Source organism: Sorex araneus, chromosome 3 (genome assembly GCF_027595985.1).
Source record: "Sorex araneus isolate mSorAra2 chromosome 3, mSorAra2.pri, whole genome shotgun sequence".
In the NCBI taxonomy this organism is placed as follows: Eukaryota; Metazoa; Chordata; class Mammalia; order Eulipotyphla; family Soricidae; genus Sorex; species Sorex araneus.
Window position 1 is genome coordinate 116764426 of NC_073304.1, and position 26468 is coordinate 116790893.

The 26468-nt window shown below is 40.4% G+C and overlaps 1 protein-coding gene across 3 annotated transcripts in view; it reads right to left on the reverse strand.

Annotated features, from left to right (window-relative positions):
* The window catches only part of ADK (adenosine kinase), a 481956-nt gene that overhangs the window by 116996 nt on the left and 338492 nt on the right, over positions 1-26468 (reverse strand). For all 3 annotated transcript variants that reach the window (XM_055133311.1, XM_055133313.1, XM_055133312.1), the window contains one exon: positions 337-372. In XM_055133311.1, the coding sequence (XP_054989286.1) occupies positions 337-372 (36 nt within the window). The remainder of the gene's footprint in view (positions 1-336; positions 373-26468) is intronic.

The window sequence follows — 26468 nt, forward strand, 5'->3', positions numbered from 1 at the left end:
AATACAGCTAATGAGGTAGCTTTTTAACTGAACAAACTGACGGGCCCCATATCTGCAGAGGCAGCTTGAAACCGTGCCCAACCTCTTGGCTTCCCAAGAGGCTTTTCAAAATTCAATAAATAACATCTGTAGGCGATGTTGGGTGCAGACCTAGCAGAGTGCGTCATAACACTGTGCTGGCAGAACAAAGAAACCATGACGACTGCCAAGTTTCCATGGCAACTGCTGAGAGGCTCTGAGAGTATAATAGCACATCAATCACTGTCCAAAAGAACTTCATTATCAGCTAGAAAAAGCTTTAGGGCCTGTTTAGTGTGCAACTGTGGGTTAACTCACCTCAAAGCCCTGCTCTCTAGCAAAAGTGGCAGCTTCCTGAAATAAAAAAAAAAAAAGAACAGTTAATTATAAAGTGCTAGGTAATGAAGAAATAATCCATTTTGAAACTCATTCAAACAGTCTTCTTTTTATACAATTATCTCAACATACCCACAGAGTTCAATTTTCATTCTTACACCAAAAAAGATTTTTTTCTCTCCCGCATAAAAAAAGGCAACATAATGTCAACACACTTCACAAGTGGGAAGAAAGAAGATGTAGTGCATGTTTTTACTATAGCTGTCACGGAGAGTTCAGGTGTTTTGACCCCAGCAAAGAAAGACAATCACTTCAAACCTAAGGAACACGCAGAAGGTTACGTTTTTAATTAAAACAATACCTTACAGAAAGCTGTTCTGTACAGAAGAATGTCTGCTAATAAATAAGTAGATTAAGAAAAATCACCATATTTCAGTCCCGAGTGAAATTTATTGAGCCAGGGATCATCTATGGGTGTGAAATTCATTAGGTGAAAGAATGATAGGAAACTGGAATCAAAGTATCACTGATTACATGCTGGTTATGGGGAGCAAGTATGACTTTGTAATGGAAGTATCAAACTGTCACCACCTTAACCTGGTGACCAATACTCTCACTTATCATAAATACAAATGGGATTGTCAAACCCATGCCTTTTAATCTGATACAGTATGAAGTAAACAGTATAAGGTTTCCTAACCAATTTTTTCAACATGAATTAATCAAAACTGAATTCAGTAACTTCCACCTGGATGGGGAAACAAGGTCAATGACACTCTAAGAAAGCAAATGGACAAGTGCATAAAGCAAACATTCTTTAGGAGATATGGCTTGGTTTCTTCAATAAATCAATGTCATGATCAAGTAAGGAGGTGGGAAAATGATCAAGAACAATGCACTGACCTTAATGGGATGTATTTGGGGCAGACCAGCTTATAAGACATACATATAAGACAAGTTGGGAAATTAAAAATTAAAATGGATGTTAGATAAAACTAGGAATTATTAATCTAATAAGGTTCACAGATGTTCTAAATTTTCAGAAGCGCATTCTGAAGGCTGGCAAGGGGGGTGATGAGAGGGAAATTAGGGACCCCGTTGCTGGGAAATGTGTACAGTGGAGGGATGGGTGTTGGAACACTGTATGAGTGAAACATAATCATGAGCAGTTTTGTAAGGGTCTATCTCACAGTGATTCAATTAAAAAAAAAAAGGCAAAAGCACATGGAAAATAGCAGAGCAAAAATGGCAATGTATCAGCCACTACATCTGAGTCTTCTGTATTCCTACATTTTGTCTATTAGAAATTTTTTATTACTAAGCAGTCTACACCTGAGTTCACTGTTCATTCTGGCATATGATTACAGGGTGGCAAGGCACTGTGTGATGAACATATACATATATTACATATATACATACACAGAGAAGTATATGTATATATACACACATATACACATAAATATGGGTATACCTAATGTCCTTATAAAAGGTTACAATGAGAAAAAGAAATTCTGTGTAAGCAAATCCTTTCCCTGCCTTTGCCCTGTGCATGCATTTAATTTTAGGAATGCTACAGAAAATGGAGGCAGTATTACTTCAACTCCATCTTCCTCCTGAAAATGAAAAATACTGCAGACAACTGTCAAGAGCTCAACATCTTAACTTACATTCCTCCAAAATTATCTTTGCCAAGAGATATTAATAGAAGGGTGGGATTTGAGCCTGAGTAGTGAGCCAATCCAAGCCGACTGAAACGACTGCTGTACCCAACCATGTAAGGCAGTAAGAACAGTTAATGTCTCTAGCACAAATGGATGCTTACTGCACGGTAAGGAAACACGGGGGTGAAAGTATATACAGGCATCTATGGTGCAATATAACTAATAACGTACGATTCAAAAATCTATTTTGAGGGTTTTGGAGGGCCAAAATGGAGGGATACAACTGAACACTGAAGTTAATAGGAAGTGATAAGCCAAAAGTATCACTTCTTAGGCTGTTCTGTGAGAAACATAAGGCAGAAGGAGTTAGCTTTGGTTGATGTAGATTAAAAAACAATAACACCCCAAAACCTGAATTATGATCTTGACAACTGGTGCAAGCATGCTTAACCTCCTTGAAATTTACTTACAACAGAATTTTATACACCACACAGATCATAGTACTTGCTGGCCTGGATATCATGGAAAAGAATAAAGTTCAAAAGACATTAGCAGAGCTTTCTCAAGTGATTCATCTAAGAAATAACTGATGTAATTCTTTCAGCTATTTTTTTTTGTTATTTTTTATTTGGCAAAGCGACTAACAACAATTTTCAAATTATTGCTTTAGACTTGCTCTGCTACTTCATCTCCTCACCAGAAGCGTGTCACGAACCTACCCACCATCCTGAAGTCTTATCTGAGAAAGGTGACTTGAAAAACTCTGCTAGAACCTGTGTAATTCTAATGTGCTTGCTGTGAATCCCAAGACAACACCCCAGAGGACTGTATGATAAAGTTAATCCAAATAATCTGCCCGAGGAAAAGTGCACAGAGATCTTAAAAACTCAAAATTCACAGACCGTGGTGGAGTAGCTTGGTTTAACAGCTAGCTTTGCTCACGCCAGCTCAAGGAGCAATTAGCTGTGATCTGTGATGGTGAGGCAGAACTGGCTAGTGGCAGGAAGACACCGACACAAATGTCAGGGTCTTTAAGGAAACTGGGTCGGAGGGCACTTCCACATCTGTCAACTATTCTGCGTACAAACGCATTTCCGATGGAGGAAGGACATGATGAAGAAAAGTTAATTCAATTTTCTATCATAGTGGCTCCGCACACAAGTTGGCAGAGCTGTGACCTATGACTGGAGAGCTAAGCACTTGTTCAGAGGCTCAAAAAAAGATCTTATCTGCTGACTTCCTCCCACCTTCCTTTGATCTGGGGCCGCTGCCCTCAGCCTCGGCATCAGAGAAAGCAGCTGGCTGGCATCACTGCAGACTTCCCCACAGCTGACCTCTCATCTGAAGGTGCTTGTCGATACAATGAGGGGGTGACAGTTATCCCCCTCCCTTCCCTGCCCTCCTCAGCAAAACAAACAAAATGACACAGGGGAACAGAGTTTGACTTTGGAAGAATTTGAAGGTGAATTTTGGTCTCAGATTTGTTTTGCAATGGAGGGACAGAAAAGATCAGAGAGTAGGAGGGAAAAAAGAGAGTGTCTGAGAGATAGAGATAGGGAGATAGAGAGAGAGAGAGATAGAGATAGAGGGAGGAGAGAGAGAGAGGGAAAGAGAGAGAGAGCGAGCGAGCGAGTGCAAGTGGGCAGTCTCCAAATATCAGGGCCAATTCCAAGTGAACGGATCACACTAAATTGAAAGGGACTTTTTAGTGTGTCTTTCCAGTAAAAGTGAGAAAAGAAAACAAGCAAGTCCCCATCTGTGCTGCCCCAGGGCGCCACGTACTGAGTTTCACAAATCTAATGAAGCAGTCAGGTTAAAACCAGAGCACAGAGTGGATGTGACATGTGGAGAGCAGCTAGGGTTAGCATGCAGAAGCAGGGCGATTCCTAATGCAGGTGATTATCCATGTGATAATCATGATATTTACAGGCTTTTCATTGTAGATTTGACACCAAAAATCACAAAGGAGGAGGGATTAAGGAAATAAACAACTGACACGAGGCTCTTGGCGCTCCCCTGAGATGGTGGCACTTTCCTTCATGCATGACAAGCAACAAAAGCCAAACCCAACAAGCCGGGAAGGAGAATGTCTGAGCAGGGCTAGATTTCACACTAACACTTCTTTCCATTTTGATAACTCTCACCACCATTCAGTTCTCAGACAGAAGCAGCCCCTGTTGTTGGCGACGCTGTAATGCACTACCGTTTGGGGTATACAATGACTGATACTCACAATATCTCTCTGACAACAGCCAAGTCATGTTTTTCTTTTCGGGAACTGAGTGTTGAGAACAAAATGACATAATTAAAGTCCCAGTCTCTCATCTACACCACGCTAGCGAGTATTTGCAGTAGGCTTGTGGCTTCACCCACCGGGCTGAAAGGGTGCCGGTGAAACAAAATCCAGCTAGGTTTTTGAGTTGAGGTTTTGTGTTATTTTTTAAAGGGTGGAATTCATGGATAATGAAAATGATGAACAATTTATATGAAGAGCTATTTAAAGAGATTAGAGCAAATAGCCATTATTTAAAAAGCACAACCTTCAGATTATACAGGAAAAGAAGAAGAAAACTTAAATCCATGCTTGTGTCTAAGAAAGTCAACTATTTTCTACTAATAAAATTGAGGAGGAAACTATGATTTCTGCATTCAGTCTGCTGATACATACTACAGAATAACCTGGTCACTAATAAACTAAATCTGTAAGTTACTCAGTCCTACTTCAATTTAAATTACTGGCTAAGGTTTTGTACCCTACAACTTTGAAAATTTACTTAATTGTAGGAGCTATTATTTTTCCCTCTGTAAACAAGGATAGTTTTCTATGTTTCTCTGAACCACAGCACCAAGTTATTTTTGTGAAGTTGGCAAATGCCTTTAAAAATTTTTCATTTCTCTTTGCCCCGGGATGTCTGACAGGTCGGATCCTAGCGGTCACTCCTATCATAGTTAAGACCTTTGCCCGCCCACTTCCTGCTCTGACTTCAAGACACTGAACACAGTTTAGAACCATATCTGCTTGCTTATGTTACCAACCAGCCTTTGATCTCACATGTGAGGGGTCTGGGTGGTAGCCTGAAACTTTGTGGACTAAAATTAGGAAGAAAGAAGGTCCGAAGTGGAACCAAATAAAGATGTTTCTGAGTATCCAAAGAAAGCAGCCGGTCCATCCCAAATAATCTCTCTATGCAATGAGCATTTAACCCTAATTATTTTTAACTGAGGTTACTGACAACAGTACTTGTTGCAGGCGGGGAGGGGGGGTTGGTTCAGCATCAAGGTCATTGGGAATCACTTAGATTATATCTGAAAGTGCTCAGGGGCTACTACCTGGGTCCCAGGTATCAAACCTAGGACCTCAGACATTTGTCTGAGGCTAGCTTTGTCATTTAGGCTAGCTCCCTGACTCACCCTTACGTATAATGTAAGGCAAACATGTACTCTTATTCTAGAGGTATATCACTGTGACAGCAATAGAAGAATTAACAATAAGGACAGATTTACTCATTATTTCATCAATACTGTAAATCTTAAATGGCACAGGGCAGAAGTCTAAGACAGGATAAAAACCAGTCACGACTCCCTTCTTCCCTCCCTTCCTTTTAGTACCCAATGTGGCCACCAGGATTTGAACAAGGGCTGTGGCCACAAATATCCACAAAAGCAAGGTAGAAAAGCACTTAAACCTTTGTACTCTCTCTGCCATTTTGGAGATTTTCAACCTGTGTTGTGACATTTGTCACCAGACAAGTCCTGTTTGCAAAAGCTCAATAGAGGGCTGGAGAGATAGTTCATGGAATAAAAGGTTTGCCTTGCATGCAGTCAAGCTGGTTCAATCCCTAGCACCTCATAAGGTCCCCTGAGCACTGCTCAAAATCCAAAATCCAACTAAAACATAAAACCTCCATGAGGCAATACACAGGTTATAAAGACATTCACGACCCTTATCTGATAGGTTTATAATAAAAATTGGAACTATCCGAACTATACCTTAATAAATGAGTGAACAACATTAAGTAGTCAAAACATAAGCCAAAAAAAAAATCAGGTTTAATTTATAACCTACTTTCACCCCTTCATAAAATGAGTTACTAGCTTTTATGTCTATTCTAAAAAGAAAAGCTGCTCATTTCTACCTTTAAACCTTGTTAATGATGGTAAACAAAGGAAAACGAAGTTAGTAGTGTTTCATCAAACACTGACTACTATTTGGACCACTTAATAAAAGCCAAAGTTTTTCTGTTACTGAAGAGAGGAGGAAGACAGTAGCTTAAGCAAATTCTCAAGGAGGTTGGTATATCACTTTGCATTTTATTTCTATTTGTAATGAGATAACAAATTCTATTTGTAATGGAAGAACCTAGCAAGCTCCCCGTGGCGTATTCAATATGCCAAATACAATAACAATAGCAGTGTCATTCCCCTGACCCTGAAAAAGCCTCCAATCATTGGGAAAGACGAGTAAGGAGAGGCTGCTAAAATCTCAGGGCTGGAACGAATTGAGACGTTACTGGCGCCCGCTCGAGTAAATCAATGAACAACAGGATGACAGTGATACAGTGAATGAGATAACAGACCAAAGTTACAAAGGACACAATAAATATGAATTATTTTCCTTATCAGCTTGATCTTTCCTTCTGACAACAGCAGAAAATAAAGACTTCGTTGGGTTTAGAATTCTAGGTTGGCAGTCCCCCTCCCCCTTGTGCTAGATTTCTGAAGTAGTTTCAGATACTAACACGGTTCCAACATACCCATTCCTGTGTATATCATTAAAAAAGGAGAAAGAGGGAGAGGAATGAGTGAGAGGGAGAGAGACAGAGACAGAGAGAGGAGAGAGAGAGGGAGGGAGGGAGGGCGGGAGGAGAGAGAGTGAAGGAGAGAAAGAGAAGGAAAGTGCCTGCCATAGAGGTAGTCTGGGGAGGGGGAAAAGCAGGGAAATGGACACTGGTGGAGGGATGGGTATGTTGGACCATTGTATTACTGAAACCTGATCACAAACAGCTTTGTGATTGTGTATCTCACAGTGACTCAATAAAAACAAAACAAAACAAAAAGGAAACACTGAGCCTAGCAATAGTACAGCGGAAGAGCATTTGCCTTGCACACAGCCGACCCAAATTCAATCCCTGGCATCCACTTAGCACCGCCAGGAGTGATTCCTGAGTGCAGAGCCAGGAGTAACCCCTCAGCACTGCCAAAATGGACCCCAAAAGCCAAAAAAAAAAAAAAAAACACCTAGGGCCAGCGAGATAGCCCATGCCTTGCACAGGAAGTAAGACAGATGCCTTGCAGGTAGCTGCCCCAGGTGTGACCCTAGGTCAATCTCCAAATATGGATCCTCGCACACAGGTAGGTTTCATGCCTTAGAATGAAGGTGGTCAGGAAACAGTTGTGGCCCTAACATCCTCTTACCCCCACACACTTAAAGAATGGAAACCCGGCTATTTTTTTTTTTTTTTTTGGGTCACACCTGGCGAGGCACAGGGGTTACTCCTGGCTCTGCACTCAGGAATTACCCCTGGCCGTGCTCAGGGGACCATATGGGATGCTGGGATTTGAACCCGGGTCGGCCGCGTGCAAGGCAAACGCCCTACCCGCTGTGCTATCTCTCCAGCCCCCAAACCCGGCTATTTTAAGGTTTTATCCTTTATTACTAATTCTATGTAGTTTATAATGTTGATGTTCCTTTGTGTAGTTTTTTTCTTTTTTGTTACTTTTTTGGTGGCTTAATGAGTTCTTGGATTTAGAGGTGTCATGATATTGGTTATAGTTTTTATAAAATTGAAAACATTTTAATTCCTTATTATTTTAAATATTTTTGTTACCTCCAACCTCCAGATAATTGCAAATAGAAATCAACTCAAGTTCCCTTGCAATTTCCTAATGCAGTTTTCCAAGTTCATTTTTCTCTTTCACCATACAACAAGTCTCACAATGGAGATGTTACTGGTGCCCGCTTGAGCAATCGATGAGCAATGGGGATGACAGTCACAGTGACAATGACAGTTACTCTCATTAAGAGCACTGAGCTCTTTTCATGGTTCTTCTTAACAGACCATACTTTGCTTTATCTGAGTATATTGAAAAATGGTAATTTTTTGGTTAATTGGGCCACATCTGGCCATACTCAGAGATTATTTACTCTTGGCTTTGTGTTGAGGGATCATTCCTGGTGAGGCTCAGGAGATCAAATGGGATGCTGGGAATCAAATGTGGGTGGCAATGTGCAAGGCCAGTACCTTACCTGTTATACTATCTCTCCAACCCAGAAATGTCCATTTCTGTGAGCCACTTCTGTAATATATATGACAAGCCATGTGATTTCATTGGATATCAACCAGAAAACCACAGGGAATTGAAGGTAATAAAATGGGGTGAAAAGAGAACTATCATGTTTATTCTACTGCTCATTAAAAGATAAAATTTTATGAAGTACATGTTGAACTCAGTGTCTATGGTACTTCAAATTGACTTCTACCTACATCCTTCTCAGAAATATTTTTTCATTGGTTACCAATCTTGGTATTTATTCTTGACCTTTTGAGAACTTGATTTCTTTTCTCAAGGGATAAGTTTTGCATTGCATAAAATTTTGGAATATTTAGGAAATAAAAAAATAAGTACTCACTTCCTGCCATTCTTTCAGGTTTAGTTTCAAACCTTCTAAATTTCTTTGTCTTGCTAATTATCCCTCATTTCCTGAGTAAACATTTCTCCTTCTTTAAAATGATGGCCAATTTCCTTAGATTTACTCCTGCACCTTCAAGCTCAAGTGTGGATCTTCTAATTCCAATGATTAACTTAATAGGTGAAAAATGAGACTTAATGAATGTTGTAAAGTTGACCTCATCAATAGGTTTATTATATAGTCTTTGAAAAATCCCCATAAAGGTTTTTTTCACTCTCTTCTAGAAACTCTCAGTGCTACTTTTCTGTTGTATCATTGTCATGTTTCTGTTAATTATTTCTCATTTGTTAGGTTCCCAAGCTACAATCTTTTGGGGGTCACACCTGACAATGCTCAGGGGTCACTCCTGGCTCTGTATTCAAGAATTACACTTGGTGGTACTCAGGGGACCATAAGGGATGTGCAACCTGGGTCAACCACATGCAAGGCAAGTGCCTTACAACTTTCCTCAGGATTTTTTTTTTTTTGTATTTGGGCCACACCCAGCAGTGCTCAGGGCTTACTTCTGGTGGTGCTTGGGGACCACACGGAATGCTGGGCCACGTGCAAGGTGAGCACCCTACCTGCTGTACCTCCTGACCCTCCCCAGCTGTTTTGGGAAAGGAGTAGTTTCCTTTATTTCTTTCCCTTGACTTTATCACACAGCCTGCCTCATTTCTAGAGTTGCACTGACATTTTCAATTCACCTGACAACTTCCAAATTCTACCAAGTTCTTTTATAGGCATTAGGTGCAACCTCTGTAATCTTGATTCCATTCTAACACAACATAGGTCAGGCTGTACTATTCCGTACCTGGATTATCTCAAATCTCTTAACCTGTCTCTACCTACTATCATTTACACTCATTTTAAAGGCATCCTCACACAAGAGCGATAGGTCTGCCTTCCAAAATATCAATGCTGGCTAGACTTCCTTCCTCTAACAAAAACCCACCTATTATTTTTTGATAAAAGTTTCAACTCTTATAGTTTGACTTTCAAAGGTCCTCCTTAACATACCCTGAATTTTTCTTTCAAGCCTGATCTTTTGTTATTCCCTTATACTTGTATTGGATGCCACTCTAATGAGAATATCTGGTATTCTTTGAATATGCTCCAAGCTTTTTTTTTTTTTTTGCCTTCATGCTACCTTGCACATGTAGGCATTAAATGCATTAGAATACCCTCCAACCATCCTTGTCAAAATCCTGTCAGTCCTTCCAGGTGAATTCAGCCACCTCCCCCAGAACAGAAGCCCGCCAGATTGTTCTTGGTCTCCCCTTTACCTACAGAAGTGCTCTTCACTGACAAGGGTTTTACTCCCTTTGTACAGATTCCTCTTAAGGCAGTTATGTGCAAACTGAAACAGTTATTTATACAGACAGTTTATCACAACACTAGATTATAAATTCTTAGCACAGGACCACTTTCAATTCATACCTTAATGCATCTAGAATATTGCCTGGAACAAAACAGATAATAAATCCTACTTGATTTACCAAATGATCAGGACAATACACTAAACTAAACAAAGAAGAAATACCCGTGCAACAGATTAACATTGAATTGATCTCTTTCCAGTTCTTTATTCTGAGAATCAGAGTTGACTGATGTTAGTGCTCTAGATATACTTCTATTATGCCATTTCCTGCATGCATCATAACTTTTTTATAGTCTATTTTCTCCCCCAGTATGAGATTCTCAATAACAAAGGATTATATCATATCCTACCATATATATTTCATATATGGTATAAATTAAATGCATGTTGGAATGAGTTAAATTTATTAATGAAAGCAATCTCATTTTAAAAGGCCAGAGGCTGGCCAGAGAGATAGCATCAGTGGGTAAAGTGCTCGCCCTGCAAGACACTGACATGGGTTCAACTGCCAGTATGCCATGCAGGTCCCCAAGCTCTGGCAGAAATGATCCCTGAGTGAAGAATCAGGAGTAAGCCCTGAGCACCATGGGATGTGGCACCAAGCCTCCTCCACCCCCCAAAAACAAAAGTTCAGAGGCCAGAAAATCATACAGTACAGTAGTTAGGGCGTATGCCTAGAATGCAACAAGCATGGGTTCAATCCCCGGAACCCCATGGTTTGATGGATACAGCAATGATGGGTGCAGCCCCGAAGGCCCCAGGAGCCCCGAACGATCCAAATGCATCTTCAGGCCCTTGCACTGAATGGCTGACATCACTGAGACTTGCCAGTAGCACCCCAGGACCACCTGAGCACCACCCGTGAGCCACCTCTCCCCTCCATGCCCTGCCAAATAAATAACAAGCGAAGGACCTTTCTACCGCTGTACATTGAGATTTTCAAGAATGAGATCTAGGCTCTGGCTAGAAACAGTGAAGCACAATCTGACAAGCTCCGCAACAGTGTTTGCGCAATCTGCCTTCTATGTACACAGGCAGTTGCCCTGAATTAGAGAGCTGCTGACGGGTTTTGGCAGGGTGTTCTGGGGGGCACGGTTCAGCAGTGGTGGAGCGCTTGCCTTCCATGTGGGAGGCCCTGGGTATGATTACAGTATCGCCAATAAGCAAACATTCTGGCTTTGCTTGAATGTTCAGTGGTGAAATCAGGGAAATCGCTTTCTTGTTTTGGTTGAAATAAAAATTTTACTCTGAATTTAAAAATTATATGTTAGAGCTTGATACAACCCAGATAGCACTGGCAGATACTGGGTATCAAAGAGCACAATGAGTACAAAAACAAGGACAAGTGCCAGTAAGTTTATTATGGAAGTTTTACGAATAGCAAGAAACAAGCCTATAAAAATAACTAAGTAAGACTATAAATCACTGTTTCACATCCAGAAGAAATAATAGGGATAAATACAAGTCCCAGCTCAGTTTGAGAACTTGGTAACTTCGACTAAGAGCAATTTTATGACAAGCTACTATTTTACTTTGCTGAAATTCAAGATTAGAAAATTTATGGCATGTGGCATAGAAACATACATTAGTCTAAACGAGCTTATAACCAGCAATAATCTACTATGTTATACTTTCACGACTTAAAAATCACACCTTTCTCCCCTCTAGCAAATAAATGCTAATATATACCCAATGTAATCTGTTACTTTTTCTTATTGCCAAAATACACATTACTATACTACACCTTCACATGTAGTTCAAGTTTTTCCATTCCAGAAGAAGAGATTGTATATAATGTGTGTATGAAGTGCTCCTTAGATAAAATCTGATTGATAGCCAAGTCCTTAGAAGAAGACCTAATAGCATTATGGTAACAACCCTAAAAGCCAAGCTGTGAAAAGAGTTATACTTCCAATTAACATCACAAATAAGGAAAGTCGCTTCTGGAGAAGGGCTGACTGACAGGGAATAGGGCACAGCAGGAGCGTGGCTGGCTTATTTTCCTATCAGATTCTAGAAACCAGGCAATCTTAGGGTGGCGGAAGGGATGGTGGCCATGTATACGGAAATCGGGGACTGAAAGCTAGGGTACAGCAACCTCCACTTCAAAATGAGCAACTTGACCACAGGTAGACTTTACCTAGAAAACAAACATCTAATAGTGGGTGTGGAATGACAGAGAGTTCCAGAAACACACCTTTCTGCTCTACAGCTTTACATTTATCCCCCTGTAATCAATAGCGATAGCATAGCGGCTAGGGTGTTTGCCTTGCACGTGGCCGACCTGGGTTTGATTCCTCCCTCCCTTTTGGAGAGCCCGGCAAGCTACCCGTGGCATATTTGATATGCCAGAAATGGTAATAAGTCTCACAATGGAGATGTTACTGGTGCCCATTCGAGCAAATCGATGAACAACAGTGCTACAATGCTACAATCAACAGGCGATAACTTAAAAAAATTTTTTTTTCCCAAAAGACAGTAAACACAGTCAAGTGTCAAGAAAGCAATGATATATTCTTGGGAAGAAAATATGAGCCGTGAGACAAGCAAAGGCAAGCAGCCTAACGGACTGGAATAGCTCAAGTTCTATCTACGGTTTCAGAAGCGCTCAAAATCATCGAGTGTGGATTCAGGCACAGCATATGAAAACAAAAGCAGTGCAGAGAAGAACATAATTTCCTGTGTATCTATGTAAGAAGAGTATGTGCTCTCATCAGGATCTCCAAAACAAACAACATATGTGGTAAATTCTGAAGGTAAACTTTTAAGATTTGGTAACTAAGAGCGACTTAAATAATTTGAGAATATGTCCAGGCTCCATGGAACCAAGGGGCCAGGTCACCGGGCACTGCAGAGTGGCGGGCCTGGCATTGCAGGTCTTTCCTGGACTGTGATGGTCAGGGCAGATTTTTGATTACAAAAATAAGAATAAAGGGGATAGCAACAACTGTCTTCAAAGTGATTCAAGAAGTTTACCAACTGATTAATGTATTAGGGAGGTACTATTTGCTTCTAACCTTCTATTTCTCTCTGATTCCCTCCTCTGATTAAAAAAGCAAGTGAAACCAGGAGGAAAAAGAACATGTTTCATGGAAGAAGTGCAATTTGAGGTAAACAAGGAGACAGGTAAAATATTAGATGAAGGAGTATTTAATAAAGGACACAGAATTACAGAATAGTGAAGTTTGGTCCATGATGAGACCACCAAATGGTCCAATTTAGTTGGATCGCAAGGGATGAATAGAGTAGCATAAAGCACAAAGAATCGAAAGGTACATTTAGTCTGTAATGAGTTAGGAGATTGGATTTAATTCATTTAACTATGTGGTAGGCAGATGGAGGGGGTGAAAGATATTACGGGTTTTGAGCAGGCAAGTGAAATAATTAGGATTTCACTTTAGAAAGATTAATTTACCCAGCAGTGGGATGCAGACTGGATACAAAGAAAGAAACAGGTAAAGATGTTTCAATGGCAGATTAGAAAGCTGGTGACCAATACAAAATGTTTTTAAAATCAAGTACAGAAATGAAGAATCCTAAGATCACCACAATATAATTTTAGGTGAACAGTGAGCTTGCTTGCTACAATCTTTAAAATAATGGTATGGTACAAAGAGTCCTGAGCTTTGAATCAATAAAGGATTCCAGTTCTGGCAGAACCTTTATCATGACTTTGGGCAAGATCTCTTTCTTTCTCTTCCCCTCCCCTCCCCTCCCCTCCCCTCCCCTCCCCTCCCCTTCCCTTTCCTCCCTTTCTCTCAAGTCTATTAAGAAATGATGACTGGTGTAAATCAGCATTAAGAGTCAAATAACTGTATTTTCCTACTACCTACATCTTTTTGCTTTGTTTTATTTCTGGGGTCACACTTGGAGGTGCTCAGGGCCTACTACAAGCTATACTCTCAGGGATCATACCTGCAGGCTACGAGACCCCATGAGGTGCTGGGTATAGAACCTGGGTGAGTCGAGTGCAAGGCAGAACCTGAGAGAGCCCGCCTATCAACTGGACTATCTCTCTGCTCCTATCTTTTTGCGAAAGAAAAAATAACATTTTAATAAGACAGGAAAAGACTCATTCCTTCCTAAAACTCAAAATTCAGAAGACCCTTTGCCTCCTTCATGGATACATCAAAGCAAAGAAAAACCAATGATAAAACACAGAAGCTGGAAAATGTGACTCGTCACTGGTATTAAAAATTCATGCTTAATAATTATGTTGCAGTTTCAAACTACTATCAAATCCCACTAGGCTTAAATATAAAGTCACTAAGAATTGTGATTTTATGAATAGTATTTCAATATATTCAGAAGTAGATAGAAGAACTAGCTGAGAGAAGTGATTGTGGTTAAAAAGCAAAGGAGAAAAATCAAGACATAAGGAGGCAGGAGATGAAGGACAGGGATGAAAGTTAGAGGCAAATGCTTGGATGCTTATCTTCTGAACTATGCATTTTCTTAAGTGGTGGAGTACTGAACTAACACCATAAAAAAAGAATCGGACACCTGTCACTGAAGAGGTCAAAATTACTTCAGAACTCTGCGCCAAGTTCTTTTGGATTAATATGCACTACATGACGAAGAACAATTTGGCATTTATTCCACATTCAATTTGAATTTTATTTAACTGTCTCTTAACATTTTAACTTTAGTTTAGTTTTAATAATATCCATTAATCTGGAAAAAAAGATGGAAAGTAGAGTCTTATTACATCTGTAACAAGGTTTCCACTTTATTCATTTATTATTTTTGCGGTGCCTCGAATAGAAGCGAGGTCTCACACACTTGTTTTATTATTGAACCAACATCAGCAATACTTTATTTATGATATGCTGGCATTTAAAAATTACCAGTGTCAAAAGCCAGGTTGTTAAATCCTTTAATTCTCCTTTGGTTCTTGGGGAATAAGTATGCAAAGTCTGTGCCATCAACTCAACAAGCACATCTTAAGTATATAGAAAAGGTGTGGGCAACAACCTTAGGGTTAGGCTGAATTCTACGATCCGTGATTAGACTTCTCAGCCTTTAACATCTCTCAGAACTTTTATTTACATATGAATTTTCATTAAAGAACCAGGATTTACAAAGTTATCGTCAGTTGAGTTTTAGGCGTACAATCATTCAACACCAATCCCTTCACCAATGTCAACTTCTCTCCACGTCATAACCCCCAACCCCACCAGGCCCCTGTCACCACGGCAGGCACATCACAAAGTTCCAGTGGTCTCTGCTTAGGTCTCATGTTTTTAGTTCTGTTGAATCTATGTTTTGGATATGTGGTGACACCCCTCACTCACATCACGGGTATAACTGAAAATCCTCTCCGAACTTCTAAATTCGCACTTGATGTTCAAGCTCTGGAGGGTTTAAAAGCCAGTGGTGCTCAGGGTTTATACCGGCTCAAAGCTCAGGGATCACTCCTGGTAAGGTGCAGTGGCCATATGGGATGCTGGGGATCCTGGAAGACGGCATGAGAGATGAGTGCCCTACCTCTGGCTCCTCAAGTGTAAGGTCACAAAAGGGCATTTTCCAGCGATCAAAACGTATGATGTGCTTAATCTATCAATTCCCCCTTTTACTTGCCACACACCTATTACGTGCCTCAGTCTACACTGGGAGCCAGTAAGATACTTCTAAGGTAGAGCTGAGATTTGATAAATAAGGAATAAGAACTAGCTGGTTGAATGCTTCTTAATTATGAGGTAAAATAGGTAAGAAAAAGACAGGTAATACAGAGGAAAAACTACATGCACAGAATGAGGGCAACAGGCCAATCTGATGAAAGGGCAGTTACGAGAGAGAAAGTGCTACGAGTTCCGAATTCTACAACAAATACCCATGATACAGCAAAACCAAAGCAAAAAAATTATGTGTTGAATGTACAACCAAATCCAGAAACCAAATTTTATTTTGCCCTTGACCTGCCTGATTTGCAAGGACAGTTTTCAAGTTATCCAGCATAAAATACAACAAAAGTGCACTCGGCACTACGAACACTGAATTTTCTGCCAATGCAGGCATTTATTAAAAGCATATGCACCACACTCTCTAAAGATTCCTAAACTTTCATGTGCCATAGTTGATAAGGGATCTAATTTATATTCTGGCATGTAGAGGAAACCTAGCTTTGTGATACAGCGACATAATAGGGACCTTATTTTCTGTTCTTTTATAGCTATGTCATACTCACTAGGTTCCTGACAATTCCAATTAGTAACAAACTGATACACTAATTTCAAACAAGGTGGGGGGGGGGAGATCAGCTATGAGAAGACTACTATTTCTAAAGAGAATGAAACAAATTGCTAATAAGTCAAAGTATATGCACAGTCATTTCCAACATACCCCAGGCCTAAAATCCACTTCTGGAGGAAATTTTCATTCTTCTCATTATGTTGAACTTGCTCCATGCCCTCCAGCTCTGCATCAAGTGCTCTGAACATGTATTTTTTGTAAAAGTTCATGTTGCAACCAGAAATACAACTTGATGGCATGATGTGTGTTTTGTATATAGGAGGTCCTTGTTTCAATTCCAACCAAAGTGCGTGTGTACACGTGCACGCATGCACGCACACACGCACGCACTCGCACACACACAGACAGAGTCATCTCTTCTTAAAATGCCATATCAGGCTACAGAGATAATATAGCAGGTAAGGCTCTTCCCACACAGGGGACTGATTCTCTTTGATCCCTGAAACCAGATATAATCCCTTCAGTACTGCCAGGAGTGATCCCTGAGCATTGCTGGCTGTTGTTGCCAAACAAACAAACAAACAAAAAAACCCCAAACAAATAAAGCCATATAAAGTCAGAAAGCTAGTGCAGGGGTTACGGTGCCTGCCTTCACACAGCCAACCCCAGGTCCCTCCCTGCACTTCCTATGGGCCTGAGTACAATGCCAGGAGTGGTCCTTGAGCATGGCTGGGTGTGACCCTACACTTCACCCTCCACCCATGATCAAATAGGCCGTAGTTATAAAAGCATTGTTCAAACATGTGTCATGTATCAGCAACAGGGTGTGAAGAAAAAACAAGCCTGCCCACAGACTTCCCTGGCACGGACAGTGTTCTCATCGGCTTGTTTTGCTATCTGTTAAAGTTGCTAATACATGGGTATCTTTCACTCCGCGCAGAGCTCTGCTCTCCCCCACTCTTACCAAGCCACACTGAAATGCTTTAGCTTCAGGCAAAGGAAAAAAGTCCATTTAAATGACCAGCAACCACTCAAGACCGTGACCCAGGGAGTAGGAAACCAGCCATTTTGTGCGTCTGTGCTCGGCCTGTACGTTTGTGTCAGATAGCAGGCCATATTATGCCTCTGTCTGGGTCACTGCTCGACAAACCCCACTGAGGGTGGAGGCACCGGCATCGCTGAGAACTAACTCCCCACACCTATATGGCTAGTCACGGCCTAGCTGTCTGTTCGGAGGATCTCTTATCTTAGAGAGCTACAACCAACTTTCAAAGTTGAGTTCACGTCCAGAGCAGTTACGCCACTAGCCGAGGACCTTTCTGCTGTCAGTACTCTCCACAGGGGCGGGAATGTTTCCCTATATACATCTTCTGCTAGACAATCTTCTCACCAGCTGGCATGCAGCAGACACTTAATAAGTTCTTAAGTTTATACCCTGTTTTGGGGAGCCGTAAGAGATGAGATGGGTGAATAAATGCTGAAGAGCACCAGATACAAGTACACATGTGAGCACACACACACACACACACACACACACACACACACGACTTCAAAACCAAGTTTCACATAAACTGTAGAGTAGGGTGAACTATAGGGATTCATTATAAAACTCTATCATTATAGAAGGCTAGGAAACCATTATAAAAAAAACTACAAGGCAAGAGGGAAATGGTGAAATGGTGCACTAATTCTTATGAAAGTTCTCAGAATATGTTTGAACTTTCCAAAGAGAACAAATTTTATTCTCATAAAGCCATCTCTAGAAAATTCATTAAGTACTTATATGTCTAGGCTGCATTTATGTAATTTTTGTGTTTAGAAGCACAACTGGGAAGGGGTGGAGTGAGAGTAGTGGGGAAGGCACCTGTGTTGCCTACAGTCAACTTGGGTTTGATCTCTGGATCCTGTGTGGTCCCCAAGCCACATCAGTAGTGACCTCTGAGCGCTGAGTAAACCTTTTGGATTAGGTATGGTCAAAGAAGGAATTTCAAAAAACAACAATGACCATCAAAACCTGTACATTTCAAAGCACATATAATAGTGGGATACAGTATTAAGTGGAATATTTCAGAGTTTTGTCTGCTTAAAAGATAAACCTAATAGGGCCTCAGGTGAAAGACAAATTTAAGTAAACAATACACTTTCTTCTTTTGGTATGAGAAAGAAAAAGTAAATTTAATTTTCTTGGAATTTAGATTTTTATATTGTAAAAAGAAGAAATAGGTTCAGACAGCTTCATAGGAAAAGACTTTGCAGTTTAGATCCTATGTTAAGTTAGTGTGTGTGTGTGTGTGTGTGTGTGTGTGTGTGTGTGTTTGGGGTTGGGGCTTGGGGGTATCAAACCCAGTGCCAGGGCCAGATAGTACAGAGAGTAAGATTCTTACATGCACTCACCCAGGTAGATGCCTGACACCATACATGGTTCCCTGGGTACCACCAAGAGTAATTCCTGAGTACCATGCTAGGAGTAAGCCCCGAGCACTGCTGGGTATGACCCCCACCCAACCCAACACCCTCCCAGGCCCAAACCCACACCCCGGGTATTACACCATTGATGCATATTCTCCACCACTGCAAGACATTCTAAACTCCTTTAAATCCTTTTATGGGGGAGAAGGCTGAGCACTAAAAGTGCTTAGTGCTCAGAAGTGATCCCTGGCAGTGCTCGGCAGACCATATGCAGCAACATGACGAATCCAGGTTGGCCTTACCCACTGTGCCATCTCTCCAGCCATTTTAAACTCTATTTTATGACGAATGAATTCAGGACTATATTCTGAGAATGACTGGTAATACTGCAGTATGACTGCATTAAAGAAAAATTATTTGTGGGACTAGCAAATTGTAAGCAAAGTAGTTTTGTGTGTGTGTGTGTGTGTGTGTGTGTATGTGTAAGTAAATGAAAAGAATTATAGCTCAAATTACATCTATATGATTAATAATGGCTTCTGGATGCGTCAATTTGTTGAGGCTGGACTATCTTCTCCAGTAACTCACACAAATAATGTTATTGCTATGGGAGGAATTTTGCAGATGGAATAAAGACCCTTACTCAATTGACTTTAAGTTAATGACAGATAGGTTCCAGATGGGCCTGGCTTAATAGAGGTTGTCACTGAGGTGTGCACAGGTTAACCTTGATGTCCTATCCCCCTACCAAATTGTTCATATCCACCCCTGCCCTTCCTCTCTCTACTTTTCAATGTCTTTTCCTATTTCCTGGAGCTAGAGTGAACAGCCCGCTTGCCTTGCACCCAGCCAACCAGGGTTCAATCCTTGGAATCCCCTATGGTTCCCCAAGCACCACCAGGAGTAACTCCTGAACACAGAGCCAGAAATAAACACCCCGCTCCCCCGCCCCAACCATTTTCTCCTACACCCTGTTTTTTTGTTGTTTTTTGAGCGAAACCCAGTAGCGATGCACAGGATTACTCCTGGATCTGTGCTCAGGAATTACTCCTGGTAGCGCTTGGGGGACCTTATTGGGCGTCGGGGATCAAAACCGGACTGGCTGCATGAAAGGCAAGCACTGCACTGTACTATTGCTCTGGCCTCCCAATCTTTTCTTCTTTATTCAATCTGAGATGATGAAAGAATCTTAAACTTATACTGTAGTGTTAATATGTGATAACATTTAGTACACTAAAATTTCAAAAGCTATTTTTACTTTTACTTAGAATGAAAGCTTTAACAAAAAGGAATAAATATCGATTGGTGGGATACACAAGAGAATAAGTATATTTTGGCAGACTTAAATTCACAAACTCTCAGATGATCACGTATTTTGCTTCCTGGCCACTTTCAGTTTCATTTTAAAAACCATTTCTTCATTTATATTCTAAAAATGACTATAACCAATGCCTCCCAACACTATCATCCTAGTATGCAGTACTGCTACAGGAGAAAATGCACTTTGATTGTTCTATTTTTGAGAGGGAGGTCTCAGTATTCCATTGGGTAATTTTATTATTTACCTCTTGATGTACTTATGTCAAATACACCAAGCCACATCAAATAAGCTCAAGACATTCATCTCTTTTTTATTTTATTGAGTGTACTTGGCATGTAACATTGTAAATTTAAGGTACATAACATGGTGGTTTGATATTTTTATGATGCAATGATTGCCACTATTATGATATTCAGTATGCCTCATATATATGATATATAATCAAGTTATACATCATATATATGTGTATATATATGTGTGTATATATATACACATATGGATTGCACAGCGGGTAGGCATTTGCCTTGCATGCGGCTGACCCAGGTTCGATTCCTCTGCCCCCTCGGAGAGCCTGGCAAGCTACCGAGAGTATCTTGCCCGCACGGCAGAGCCTAGCAAGCTACCCGTGGTGTATTTGATATGCCAAGAACAGTAACAAGTTTCACAATGGAGATGTTATTGGTGCCTGCTCGAGCAAATCGATGAGCAGTGGGACGACAGTGATGCAGTAGCAAGTAAGTACCCTTCAACAACATCAATATTATTTCCTAGTTCCTGTCCCCTCTGTAATCACATTTTACTGTTTAGGAGTTTAGCAGTTATAACTTCCACATAAATGATATAACAGGGATTTATCTAAGTCAAATTTATCTCTTTATCAAAATGGCTTTAAGATTCGTCCACATTGTCAAAAGGCAGAATATTTTTCTTTCTTGTGGTTGAACAATATTCAAATATGCATTTATTTGCAAATTTATGTTTATGTATGTGTATATATATGCATACATGGATATCATTTTTTAAAAATCCATTCATCCACTGATGGGCATTCATATTGTTTGTACATCTTAGCTCTTGAGACTACTGTGGCAACATGTGACTGTATATATTGCTTTGAAATTTTGTTTTTCACACCGGAGAGATAGTACAGCAGATCCACTTGCCTAGCATGCAGCCCACCCAGGTTTGATCCCTGAGTGCAGAGTCAGGAGTAATGCCTGAGCACAACTGAGTGTGCCCCCCCCCCCCAAACAACAAAAAATCCTGTTCTGAACTTTGGGTATCTAGTAGTGGAACTATGATTTTCCTAATTATTTTTTGATCGATAATTTATAGAACAGAATAGAGAATAAGAAAATTATGGTTCGAATTGTTACCTACAAGAATAACTTTCCATCTGAATGAATTCAGCCATAAAACTAAAAATACAAAGACATATGAAAAACTAAGAATACAAAGACATCTTCTGAATTCAATTTTAGAAGAGAAAAAACTTCTTGTTACATGTAGATTTCTACTTTTCTGCTCTTGTGACAAGGAACTTTAACTTTATACAATATATTCAAAAAATCATTCTAGAGAATCAGGTCATTCTTTACAGCAATATCCAGAAACAGCTGCTAACCATTGTAAAGAGCTTGGCCTGCTGCTAAGCTCAAACACCACTGCTGCAAACATGGGAAGTGACAGTCAATGTAGTAATGCTCATCATCAAGCAGAAAACTGGTACACAGGACTCAAGTGACAACAATGGTAAAAGGAAGGAATACTTAACACCCCCCAAATTTGTAAATTTCTATACTAATTACAGGTCAGAAATTACAAAGGACAACACTAACAAATCTGGCTATATATAAATTACACATTTTCACATTTAAGAAAGGACCAAAAATGATGTTAAAGACAATCTGGTAGAAATATCTGCAGGCTGGGTAGGGGCTTATTTCCGTAATAAACCAAATTAAAACTTGTGAGATTTAACTTTAAATGTATCATTTTGGAAAAGTTACCAGAGGGGAGATTGGCACATTGGTGATGGTTAGCATGTACTCTGAAGAGGCGTAAAACAAAACTATATTCCTGAAATATCAGGAGTAGCCAGTTAAACCTAAGTGTCTACTTAGCTTCCTAAATTTACTATTACTGATTTAAGAACCTATGATTCATCTCCTAGAACCTGTGGCTGGGTAAAATCTCAATGAGGGAAGAAAGCAACAGACTTCTTTACTTTCTAAACATAGCTGTTTCGAGTACTTTCAATAAAGAACACTTAAAGCCTGTTATTTGCAGTTCCTGTGACAACAGTGGTCCTATAGCTGGCAGCTCAGATCGAAATTTATTTGGCTGATATTATAGATGGTTAGAACTAGTTACACAGAGGCATTATTCTCTGATATGTCACGGTGGTTGGACTGTTTCAAAGAAATATCTGATAAGAGTCACAGTAATGGGGTGTGCTCCTATTCTATTTCTTGAGACCTGACAGCTCACTACATCCGCTAACAGAAAGCAAGAGAGGCAGACGTTGGGGCCCTGACAGTCCCAGTCGCAGAAATCTGAAGTCCTTTGCTCTAGCTACACTGCTGTGTAACTGGCCCTGCAATCTTCGATTGCATTGTTGCTTCCAAAAGGGACCGAATAACCCGCTCCCGGCTGGGTCTGGCATCCGTCCTCCTCTCCTGACATTCGAAAACAAACTCCTAGAGTTTGCTTTTGTGCTTTAACTTGGTGCTTGAAAGAAGACAGTAGGAGAAAGCTCAGATTGGTTAGAGATTGATCAGTGAGACTGAGAAAATTGTACTGTGACTGCTATATATATGTTCCTCCTGCCAAATCTCCTGAGTGTACGGATATTCCGACAGAAGATACTTGGTTTAATATACAATAGCAGAGTCCCTGCTGTAGAAGCCACTGAAGCCATTATTCGAGCTCAGTGGCAAAGAATACATAACATATAGCACAAGAGAGGGGGAAAACTTGACTCTTGCCAATTTTTTTTTTTTGCTCTGAAAGCTTTCTAAATCATGCTAAGCTATGTGCACTGAGAAGGGCCTGGAATAGCCCCCAGTGATATATGCAGTCCTTATGTAGAAAAGAAGCATGGCTCATATGGCATATTGCTATTCTCTATTTTAGAACTAGCACAGGAACCATGTGATGTGCTCATTGCTATGGTAACTACATTTCAGCAGTGAACAGGAGAGCAAACGGGCATGTAAAACACATATAGGTTGTCAATATATAAGTAATGCTGCCCCGGAGCTGCAGTAACTTAAATTTCCCTGTTATATGACTAAGGCTATAAAATCCTATCCCTTCGATTTTTTTTTTAAATAAATGAGGCTAATAAGCTTTCACTCCACATAATGTCTTTGCTATTCACGAAAACAAATGGATAGAGTAGTGACTTTCATCCCAGGGTTCAATAGCTTCATAGAGAATTATCATTATGATGATGATGATGATAAATTAGAGAACCAGGCTTCTGTAAAAAGTATGTGCAATGTCTATGTCGCAAAAGGATGAATGGCATCTCTGCTTGGTCACTGTGAAAAATCTCTAGGGAGCTGAAACTACGGTTACGTCCAACTCGGAATTTGAGGTTGATTATTTGGGAGTGGTCGGGAATCGAAACTGGACTTGGCATGTTCTTTTACTGTTCAAGAAACCAGACACTCCTAAACCTGGGTATCTTAGATTACTTTTAGACCATGCTTTTATTGCGTGGAAACAATAAACCTCAGGAGACTCTATACTATATGAAATGACTTTTTTCAAAGCAAAAAGAGAACACTGCATTGCATAGGACAAACGAATGTAGACACAAATACACATACATATGCATTTGTAAGGGAAATATATACACACTCACAAAAAAAAGTAACAGTGCAAATGGGCACTAACTTTGCAGGGGAATGGGAAGCAAGAGCAAACGAGGGAAGTGGTGGCATATATGCTCACACGTATATTCTTGTTTGCTTTTGTGGGGCAACATCCAGCATATTGCTCAGCGATATTCTTAATTTGCTGCTCAAAGGAACTGCCCAGGCAGAACACAGGGAATCACACAGAATCATGCTGAGGATTGAGTTCGGGCCTCCCACGTGCACAGCAGTGTTCAGCCCTGTTTGTGCATCTTCTGGCCCTGTGTACGCTCAACGATGTAGATTAACTACTCCATTATAAAAGAAAAAGGAAAAATAGGGGCTGTAGATACAGATCGAAGGGATGGAGGTATGGAGGGGTGGGTATGTGTGTGCCCTGAGTTCTATCCTTGGCTGTGCACAGACCTAGACCTCCAATTTAAAAAGAAAAAGATCAAAAAAAGGCAAAGGAGGTGCACTGATATTTAACTGTCCTTTCTTGGGCAGAAGTATGGAAGATAATTACAAATTCCATTTTGACAGAAGGTAAGTGAACATAGCACAAGAGCTATCATGGAAGAAATGACCATGTTTAACTCAATAGAAGACCAAGTGCAGTATGGCCTCTGTCATAACGATCCTAAGAAAATTTCTTCATAGTTTATATTTTACATGAGCAAATCAAAACGTTTTAAATGTTTTTTGGAGCAGAGGGGTGTTTTGGGCTGCACCCGGCAGAGCTGCAGGAACAGATGCAATGCTGAGGATGGACCGGGATTTGGTACAAGGCAAGCACCTTATGGCCCGTACTATCTTTCTGGCTCCAAAATACTTTTTTTAAACACAGAAGCAGGGTACTTATTTTTATTTTTTGGAAGAAAAGACAGAACATTTTAAAGGTGCTAGGGTGGCCTAAAATTGGTCAAAATCTATGACTTTTGTATTATTGTTAAGGTGTGATTTATGTACGATAATGATGTGCACATCTGAAACACTTACTCCAAGTACAGTAGAGAAGGCTCCATCTTCCTAGGAACTTCTTTGCGGCCCCTCCCAGTCGCTTCCTTGGCCACTTTAACAAATGGGAAACAACTCTCCGTAATCTGTTTTATTCTCATTGGTTTGACCATTTAAGTAAAATAGAGAACGTATTTTTTTTTCCCTTCAAAATAATGTCTACGATTTTACTGATTTTTTTCAGGTATGAGTTGGTCATTCCTCCTCATGCTCCAGTAATATGCGTACTTAATAATTTACCGAAAATTTGTCCTTTTCATGGATATCTCCATCCTACTATGAAAAGTTCTAAATAAGTCTTTCCGTGACATGTTTCTGGTGCTCTTGGGTAAATGATGCGTTAGGTCAATAGTAGATGTAGATGTATGTTTCTGTGCTTACTGGACCCCGGATTACTTCCCTTCAGGACGTGTACAAATCTTTTGCACTCCTTCCCCCTTTCTGGTGCTGTATGGATTACTACTGATTTGTAGATGTTCTTTATTTATTTTATATACATTTTCCCCTCAGAACTATGAAATGTAAATATTTTCCCCTAATCACTATCTTAATGGTGCCCTTAAAAATAAGCAGCTTTATGGAGAGACAGTACAGAGGTTAAGACATTAGGCTTGCAAGCGGGTATAGCAAGGACAATGGTTCAAGTCCTGGCATTGCACATGATCCCTCACCACTGAGCCAGGAGTGGCCCCAGAGCACAGTGTGGTGTGGCCCCTGAGCACAGCTCAGTGTGTGCCACTAGCCTAAAGAACCAGCTTTTGTTAAAGCCTAAATTTATATTTCAAAAATGTTTTTAGCATACAACTTACTATTTGGCAAACATCATCAACCCAGATCTTGAGCTTTTTCCATGAGCCCCCGAGAGCACTGTGCCTGGAAACATCTGAATTAATGAGTTATTTTTATAGTTCCGTAAGGTCACATGGAACAACAACAAAAAGAAGAGCAAAACTCCACTTTCCAGAAGAAGATTGATTTCTGTGCCTGGTGTAAACAGGGGCTAAGGCTAATTCCCCCCATTGGTCTATAATTAATAAAGCCCAGCACTGTCCTTTCCTGTCTACATGCTAGCGAGAACTTGCTTGTCTACTAACTAGATGACTGTATGTGTGGGTCTTCATGATTTTTTACTCTTGTTTTTTTGGCAACACCCAGTGGTGCTCAGGGACTCCTCTTGGCTCGACACTTAGGGGATGCTATTGGGCGCCATAACCCTAACCAGGGTCAGTTGTGTGCAGGACAAGAGTCCTATCCTACTCTCTCCCTTGCCCATCTATCTGCAGTCTAGCCTCTGTCTAGTAGTTTAAGACAATCTTAAACTATCTTAAATACCCTTAAATTAGACTATTTTGGGTGGGGAATATGACCCAGTTGTAGAGCTTACCTTACCAGTGTGGGATCCTGGGTTTGAGTCCCAGCATTGTGAACAGAACAAAACCAAGGAAACAAAAGTCAACCAACTGTCTACATCAAGATTGCTTATAAAGAAATTCAATTACTTGTGCATACCACACATGGTGAATTTAGGATCAAATGGATATTAATCACTATAATGACATAAGCAAATGAGAACTAATTTTGGTGGACTTTATTCTTGAAC